Source organism: Hibiscus syriacus, unplaced genomic scaffold (assembly GCF_006381635.1).
Source record: "Hibiscus syriacus cultivar Baekdansim isolate YM2019G1 unplaced genomic scaffold, ASM638163v2 tig00112370_pilon, whole genome shotgun sequence".
NCBI classification, from domain to species: Eukaryota; Viridiplantae; Streptophyta; class Magnoliopsida; order Malvales; family Malvaceae; genus Hibiscus; species Hibiscus syriacus.
In genome coordinates this window covers 366,667-376,150 of record NW_024063316.1, presented here as the reverse complement: position 1 = coordinate 376,150, position 9,484 = coordinate 366,667, and the positions used below count along the sequence as shown (strand labels likewise).

The following is a 9,484-nucleotide window of genomic DNA, read 5'->3' as shown; positions in this document are numbered from 1 at the left end:
TCGGTACTCGGGTCTTACCCGAGTCTCCGTCACAGCCTTCTGGCTGTTCCCCGCATCACTATTTCTACCGAATCTCCTGCCTTTTTGAGCTGTCGGGGTAGATCTCTCTGTCTCAGCAGTAGTCGACATCTCGGGACAATCTGTAATGAAATGATCTTTGGAGCAACATCTGTAACATGATCCTGTGAGACGCCAACACTCTCCAAAGTGTCTCTAACCTCAATGCTCACAGACCGAAAGAGATGGTCTCCTCGACGATCCTCTTGCATCGGTCACCGATGCTGCCTGCCGCCCAAGTCTAGATGTCGAACCCGAATTCTGCCTTTGTTCACGTCTCCTGACTGTGAGTTGGTGTAGAATATATTGGACCCTGAGAGTCCCTAGCTCTTTTAGCAGCTGGGAATAGTATAAAACCAGCTTGTCCTCGACCTCTTTTCATCTGGGTTTTATATTTACTCTTCCGCTTATCATTAATAACATCTTCCACTGCAATAGCTCTATCAACAAGAGTAGAGAATTCCCGAGTAAAAATAGATTTACACAGTAACATATTTCGAGTAACATAGCGCGCGCGCACACACACACGAGGCATGATTCAATTATATAATGTAATTCATTTAGTTTCATACAGACTTAAAACCGTTAGATGAATAAAAATAGACGGTTTAGATTAACAGTAGGATATGTGAAGATAATCACTTGGAAAAAAAAAGACAAGGAGTCAATCTCGACCTTCCATTTTCCTCATCCAATGGTTTTATATTTGTGTAAAACTAAAAGAGTTTTACATTGTGTAAGTTGATCTTAACTCTTTTAATTTTACATTTTGTACACTACCCTTAAACCTAAAACTATAAATTATAAACCTTAAGTTAAAATTTATTGTTTAGATGTTATAGGGATATGGTTTAGGATTTAGTGTTTATAATCTAGGGTTTTAAGTTAGAGGTATGATATAAAATGATGCAATTAAACAACTTCAAGGGCTAAATTGATTCGAAAATATAACAGTGGTGAAAGTGATAAATTGAGTCTACTACAGGGGCAAAAGTTAACCTTTTACCTACTAATAATTGACTCATTAAAATGTTTATAATCAATTCAAGTCGTAAATTAATTTTACGTCAATAGCTTAAGATATCTAAAAATTATAAAGAAAATATCTAAAAATTATGATAATTTGATGCTCTGTACAATATGAAATAATCACCGATCAATAACATATCTTAGTACAGGTAAACAAAAACCAACAGAATTCATCTTGGAAGTAAACTTTCTGGAAACAAATTGGAACTTGCCGGGTTGGAATCACTGTTTGTAAATTGCTCGAGTGTTGTTCCAGAGCCATTGTCGAGCCGGACCTTCCAACAATGGCGAAACCTGAAACAAACCGTAAGCCAGTTATCGTCTCTTGGAACTCGAAACAGAATGGCGTAACAGCCGACCGAGGAAGTCTTGCCGAAACTGAACTTGTAATGCAGATAGTTGAATGAAATGAGTGGAATCAAAATGAATATGTGAAATTGAAATTCCAACCTTTTCCCAGACGTGTGAATGGTAATTGTTGAGCCATTCGATCTCGTCGTTCGACACCAATGACAAGTCGACCAACTTAGTCTGCAATGGCAGGAACAAAAATTGTTAGAGAAAGTCTCTAAACTTATATGTGTTTTGGTACATTCAAAGGAAACAAGGAGAATTTTTCAGGTGCTAGAATTTTAACTGAAGTTTGTTTTGCAAGGTAAGGGTGAGTAAAATTTGATTCGACTTGATTAGATGCTATAAAATTTGACTTGAATTTTTTTAAATAAAGTTTGAATTACAAAATAGAACTTGAATAGCTTGAAAATTTTAATAATTAGTGTATTGGTTTTCAAGTTCAAGTCGAATCACTCAATTCTGCATGATATATATCAAATATGAAAAAAATTGAAGATATATATATATATATATATGTATATCATCATATATAGTTATTAAAAGTTATTTAAATAGAATAAATTAGTATCATAATATTATAAACATTTACAATTAAATTTAAACAGCTCAACTCGAAAATTTTCAAATAAAGTTTTAGGTTATAAAAAAAGACTTGTTAACTCAACTAACTCAAATTTTTTGACTCGACCGTATCAAATACTCACCCCTAATGTCAGGGGTGATAAAGATCACACTGGTTTGGTTTCGGGAGGAGGGGGGATCGTAATTTTTAGTCTTTAAAAGCAAAATCTTAGTCAAATCAAATTCCACAATTATTCGAATCAATCAATATGTTTAGATATGCATTGCATGGCCATGAATACTTAAAGAAAAATGAAGAGTTAGAAGCTTGAAGCAACACAAGGGGATATTGAGACAGACTGAATAATGGTACAAGGAAACCAGAAGCATACCTGAATGGGGAAAAATGTTAGTTTTTCGAATCCGAGATATTCAATTCCCCCATAACGATTTGGTGTATTAATCTCTTGCACACAAAGGAGATTCTGCAAGATGATAAGATCCCAAGTTGGTAATAAAAACTCTATTCGTTTGGAAATTAATCAACTAGAAATCTTGTAGCTCAATGTAAAGTTTAACAACAAAGAAATATAACCGGATTACTTTGTACCTCGATCCGAATGCCGAAGGCATGATCTTCATAATAACCAGGTTCATTGCTAACAATCATGCCTTTAAGTAGGGGAGTGGTATTTCCATATCTATAGCTAATACTTTGTGGACCTTCATGGACATTCAATGCAGCTCCAACGCCGTGCCCCGTGCCTGTATAAAAGGAGCAAGATAATCAAAGTCATAATCAATTAATCGGCCACGGTTTTAACTTTTAATAGTGCAAGAAGTCTAACAGTAGGACGAGAAATACCATGGCGGTAATCAAGTCCGATCTTCCAGAGGGAAGAGCGAGCAAATGCATCCAACACAAAACCTGGAGTGTTTTCGGGGAATACTGCCTGGTCAAGTGCAATGTGACCCTGCAATTTGAGGGAGTATTAGGAAACACCCAAAAAATCTAACCGTAGCTAGGTAATCTTTAGCAATGGAACAGTGGTGAAAATCATATCATGCAAGGTAAAGTTAAGACTGCAAAATGGATCAAATATCATGGCCCATTCATTGCTAACTGGTTTTACATTTTACGAAACACACCATAGCTAGGTGATCTTTAGAAGTAGAAGAGTGTTAGATCGGGGAATATATGCTGCTATGGTCTCACAAACTACAAGAAAATCTATCCTATGTTAACTCTAGAGTGAGTACCGAACCAAGTATGTGTTCGGAAGCAGTACCTTTAAATTTTATAAGTATTTTTCATGTATTTTAGTGGGTTATCTCCATATATCGAAATATGCATTGAACACAAGTGTCGAACACTGAAACTTTATGAAAAATGGAGTGTTAAAGCAACATAGAAATTAGCAATATTCTCTAGTATGTCGAAATATGCTACCAACAACATCGATTAAATATAAAAGCCTCACCTTTAGAACTCGGGTGAAGCATTCTTTTTCCCTGGCAGTTGGTTCACCAAAATGTACCGTCCTCGTTATGTCAGTTGTTCCATCTATATATTGAGCTCCACTATCCAATAGGAACAATTTATTTGGATCCACAACACTGCAATTTTCTGGTTCAGGTCTGTAGTGTATAACAGCACCATTTGCACCTGAGCCTGCAGTATCGTTCCAAATGTTAATAATAAACTATAAATAAATAATCAGATTTGATTATTGGTTGCAAAGTTTATTAGTTTACGTTGTCCTCTCCGAAACAAAAAAGAAGTGTGGGAAATTTACTTTTCGAGGTATTCAAGAAATGAAAATGGCTTTAGATTTTAACGTCTAGAGCTGGAAAATCAAGATTGATATACCACTTATTGTATCAAAGCTAGTGTCTAGGAAGCTGTCTTCCTTCGAACGGAATTCAAGAAGTTTGTCCGCAACATCCACCTCTGTAAGTTTCACATTCTTATGAATTTCCTCTTCCAGCCAGCACCAAAACCGTGCCAGAGCTGCTGCATCCCTGCATGTATATCACGATAAAATAATTCTTAAAATGATCTTTACCAACATATATCTTTTTCTTGCAGACAAAAGCTTTTAGCTAGGGTGAAGTAGAAAGCTTTAACAGAGACAGGCTATGGCATGCATTTCAGAAGACAACGGTAGGTGTTCTCTTTGCTTGCAAAAGGAAAAGGAAGATGAATAAGATTAGGAAAACATTGATGTTTCCTAAAAGGAATAACCTCAAAATACCAGTGGTTCACGGACTTAAATCTTAACTGGTATTACCATTTCATGGAGAAAGCAATTATACCTCAAGTGGCAATTTTGCATCCCTTCTAATTCAGCAGGATTTTTCAAGGCCTTTGCCAGGGAGATTGGGGACCTCATATAAACTCCAGAAGGACCAGAAGAGAGACCATTGGATTCATCATATTGCTTATTGTTTATTTTGCCTCGACCCCGATGATTTGTACGGTATTTATCCAAAGCAGACTTGTATGTCTCCACAATAGCAGCATTGACAGATGATGTATCTAGCCACAGATGAGCACCTTGTGCTGCAAGTCTGAAAAAAGAAGCTACGATTATTTCTAAAATAAATATGCCTTGGCACATCTGGTGAAATCGACTAAGACTATCTAATTGAAAGTTTTGGCAGTCTTGGACAAAGATAAAGGTCTTTGCAGGCTGCTTTTTCATTTAATGTTAGATCAAAATAATAATAATAATAAGAGGAACGTAAAACATACCTCTTTATATCAGAAAGAATCGAGTCATACGGCCTTAATTCTACACCTGCATTCTTCAAATGATCCATCACTTCTGGGGTGAGTTTAGACTCATTTACAAATAACTTTGCCCCTTCAGCCTCCACAATTAGGTAGGCATACATAACAGGTGAATGTGGGACATCACTTCCTCTCTACAGAACAAGATTTAGGGTGTTATTTGTATGGAGGATTTAGGAAAACAGTATTTGAAATAGGTGTTTTTGAAAGTTTTTTCCCATGACTTGGGAGGTTTTCTCCCATATCCATGTCTAGGTATGCATTAGACTTGCCAGATACGAGTGTCTCAAGAAAATTGAAAAGTCAACAATATAAATTGATGATTAATTTATCTATCCATATATATGCATCTCCTAGAAAGTTGAGAGATAGAATTTTCTTCTAAACTATTACTAACCAGAAATTTAATAAATATTGACAAAGCAATCTATCATCATCTTTGTTCTACAAAAATAGCAACCCAAAACATATAAAGAATACCAAGTTCAGCAACCAGGCAACTTCATCAAGCATGGATATAACGATTGCAGATGCAACAGTGCCAGCTAGTTCAGCCCTCAGGGAAGATAACTTGCACACCACATCTAAACCAGCATATTTCATTTCATGGACTCTAATTGGCTTGTTTGGAGGTTTCGGCCTTGATTCCTTCCATATTTCATCCACGAGATTTAAATCGTACAAGTAAACCAACTCAAGTTTCTTCTTAGATATAGCTTCCTTCAATTCTTCGGCAGCATCATGCGAAAAAAGAAACTGATCCCTTATCAAACATCATCAGAAACAACCAAGCAAAAATAATGAGTATATTCATTGCAAATGTTAAGCTAGATGAAGCCATCTATATCAAACATGGGATTACTTCCATGTAAAGGATCATATCCCTACATCAAAGTCTAAATATGCCTAGGAATGGATGTTGGACATGCATACTTCTAGAATAATGAAATGTCAAAGCAACCGTTTAGGAGATTGAAAGATTACTCACAGGATCAATGCCAACTCTACCACCAGGAGCCAAAACATCATTAAGCCATTCATTAGTTGTAGGGACTCCAAGACTACCTGCGCGCATGAGAATCCAGCTCGAGCTCAACTGCTTCTCCGCCTAAACAGTCAGAATAAAGGAAAAACATTAACCAACTCGCATTTACCCATAGTGCATTATAAGAGATAGAACTCCATTAAAATGAATTTATGAAGCTTGTCAAAAATAAAAAAGGAAACCTGCAGAAAATAACGACCATCAGTCCATAGAGCTGTTTTATCCTTTGTGACAACAGCGGTCCCTGCACTGCCAGTAAAGCCTGATATATAGGCTCTCCTCTTGTAACATTCAGCAATGAACTCACTCTGGAAACCATGCCGACAAACAATTAAACTAATTGCAATAGACGTTTGACAGTAGTCTAAAATTTCAAATAAGACTAATAATCCTTAATGATGATGCTTTCAGAAATGCTAAGTAGTAAAAATGCATAATCATTTGTCAAGATATGAAATTTGGGTGTTCTATAAACCATAAAAAATTATAATTTTTTATGATTTAACCATTGCATTTTTTTTATAAGAATTGGAGGCCTCGTTAAAAAACCCCTTCATAATCATCAACATACTAAGATGTATGTCAACGAAAATTGGAAGGAGGAAAAGAGTACCTCATGATTTATTAAATAATATAACCATTGCACCTTGTATGAAAAAACACCCCAATAAGATACATACACCACATCTAAACCATAAAATCTCTAAATCCCCCTTAAACATCCAAATATTACAAGGTCAACCCTATCCGATACCCACTCACACCTATCCCAAGCCTCACATCCCTAAAAACCAAAAATATTCGAAAGCAGTACATAAATCCATTAATCTGACAAAAACACAACCGACTCCTAACGGCGAACCATCTATATCTTGGAGAAGCAACACACTCCAATCAATTAAAACTCCTTCCAAAACCGCTAACAGACTAAAACCCAATATTCGTCCGAGACAGTTAAGCCTAGATTTAACCATTGCATTTGATTAATCATTTCTAGAAGTCACATCTTTCCTTTAAGTTATTTTGTTCTTTCCTTTTTAACTTCTATCAACTAAAAGTAATTATCCTTTAAAAATTCGATTAAAGACCTACGAAACATTTAATTAGTTAGTAGCATACTAAACAATTAATCTTAAAACCAACACTTTCTTTAGTTTATTAAATGGTACCTAGGAGCACTAAAATATGCTTAAAACAAACTCAAAAATGATTGAATCCACCAAAATGCAGTCAAATTTGAGATAAACAGAGAAACACATACAAAAGTACAATAAAGTGATGTCTATTTTGAATTATAAAAAGGCCGATGATGAAATATGTGACAGTTCATAGACATTTATGACTAAGAGACCAAACAATGTCAATTTCATTTATTTAAGGTATAAATTTATCATCAAAATTATGAAATAACTGTTCAAATTAGCATTTAATCCAATCCATGAAGAAATATCTGTAATAGCAAGCTACCCAAAATCAACTCGGGAGAAAACGAACTCAGCTCAGTCAAGTGAGCTCAAGCTCATGCAACTTGACCTATAAAACGAGACGAATGTGAATATCCCAATACTCGACTAAAATAGCTCAAAAGCTTAACCGAGCTTTTCTATTTTTAATGGGTTTGAAGTCCAACATTAGAATCCAGCTCTTTTTCTTCCGGCAAGTGAACCTAATTAAGCGAGCTGGATCGTTTTCGGAACTTTAGAAATTAAACTTCATCGAGCTAAAGCTTGACTCGTTCCATTACACCAAATTTTAAGCAGCGTCCCAAGCATCGAAAAGCTTCATAAACAACGCCAATCATTTCTCTTTAAGCACTAAAAATCATATATAAACAAAGAAAAGTGGAATTAAACCTGATGAGCATCCTGAGAAGGAATGATATAAGCATCGATACCGATTCCAGGCTTGGAAAATAGCCGGCGAAGAGCGACAACCTTCTCGTCCGGCTCTTGAACACCGCGGTTCCAACGAAGCTCCCAAGAAGGCTTGGCGATCACAGGGCCGCCGGAAGAACCATCACAACATCGCAGCGTCAAAAACGAGGGACTATTTCGCGATTTCCTGTAGATTGCGGAATCGATTCTGAATTTGTGGAAAATTGGGAGACGATAAGACGAGAGTGAGGCGTTAAGAGATAGAGGGCGTATTGCTTGTGATGGTACGGACTGCATAGCTTATCGTAGCAAATTTCGAATGAAACGAAGAAGAAGGATAAAATTATTATTATTATTTGTCTGAACAGAGACGATAAGGTCTTTGTATCTGTGAAAGAGGAGAAATGTAACGTGTAGGATCACAATTTAACTCGAAATTATTGAGTTTTGATCCGATTCTATTTAATAGAGTTAATTTTTTTTATAAAAATTAAATTTGGGTAAAGTCGGATCAAATTCTTTAAAAGGTGAGATTGAGTCGGACTGATTTTAGAGTACAAAAATTTTGACTTGATATAACTCGAAGATAATAATATAATTTTTTTTAAAAAATAATTTATTATTATTATTAATTAATTCTTTATTTTATATTAAATTGAGTCGAATTTATATTTTAAAAAATTAAATTTGATCAGAGTCGAGTGAATAATATATTTTCTATGAATGAGATCAAATCGGATTGAGAATATATAATCTTTTGATCGGGTCAATTTAAGTAGATGATACATATTTTTTGGATCAGGTTGTATTGACTCAAAAATCAACCCAACCCTACCATTGTTATCCCTAGTTACATTTAAGCCGTTCGAGTTTGCTTGAAAACGCTGTCGGTTTAGGAAGAAAAATATAGGGGTAAACTACACCCATAACCACTCAACTCTAGGTAGATTTCATTTTGACCACCAATTTCTCAATTTCATTAATTAAACTATTTAACTATTTAAGTGTTTTCAATTATGTCACCAATAGTTGACATTTATTTTGTTTTGACAAAAAAAATAGAAACTTAACATTTAATAGAATAATTGATGTTTCAGTTAAAAATATGGTATAATTATATATTTGGTTCTTATTATTTACATATTTTATCAATTTATTCAAATTGGTGATTTTTTTGTTGATAAAATAATTTCGAATGGGTGTGTTACAAAGGGTAAACTATACATTTAATATTTAAACTATCAGTTTTGATATGTTATAGTACTTAAGTTTTCAATTTTTTTAAATCATAACTAATATTTAGTTTTCGTTTCATTTTAGTAACCTAACATTAAAACTTAATGCGTTTAACACCTAAATTATTAGTTTTAGTTTGTTTTAATACGTAAACTTTCAATTTTTTTCTTCAAAACTTAACGTTAAATTTTGAACGATGGTACTAAAAATGAAACAAAAACTAAAGTTTTTAACGGTGAGATACTAAAATGAAACAAAAACTAAACTTTATGTATGATTTTGAAAAATTAAAAGTTTAAATAATAGCCATTATTTAAAAGTTTAAATACCAAAACAGAATAAAACTGATAGTTTAAGTGATAAACGTATAATTTACCCTAAAACAAAACAAAAACCAATTATTTAATTTTAACACATTTCCAGGGAACAAAACAAAATTAAATATAAAAGAAGGGACTGGTTTTACAGTTTAACCTAAAAAGTACATATTCAAATTAAATCACATCAAAATCAGAACATCCTGAATTCCTAAAT

General features: G+C 34.2%; 1 protein-coding gene across 1 annotated transcript; it reads right to left on the bottom strand.

Moving 5' to 3' along the window:
* Positions 1–1,173: 1,173 nt before the first annotated feature.
* Positions 1,174–8,072, bottom strand: LOC120178694 (aminopeptidase P2-like). The gene is made up of 13 exons (XM_039184485.1): positions 7,694–8,072; positions 6,023–6,148; positions 5,784–5,903; positions 5,276–5,551; positions 4,757–4,929; positions 4,318–4,572; positions 3,872–4,023; positions 3,483–3,673; positions 2,867–2,975; positions 2,612–2,766; positions 2,394–2,486; positions 1,537–1,617; positions 1,174–1,380 (listed from the first exon to the last, which is right to left on the bottom strand). The coding sequence occupies exons 1-13, from the start codon at positions 8,009–8,011 to the stop codon at positions 1,309–1,311; spliced, it is 2,121 nt and encodes a 706-aa protein (XP_039040416.1). The 5' UTR covers positions 8,012–8,072; the 3' UTR covers positions 1,174–1,308.
* Positions 8,073–9,484: the final 1,412 nt, after the last annotated feature.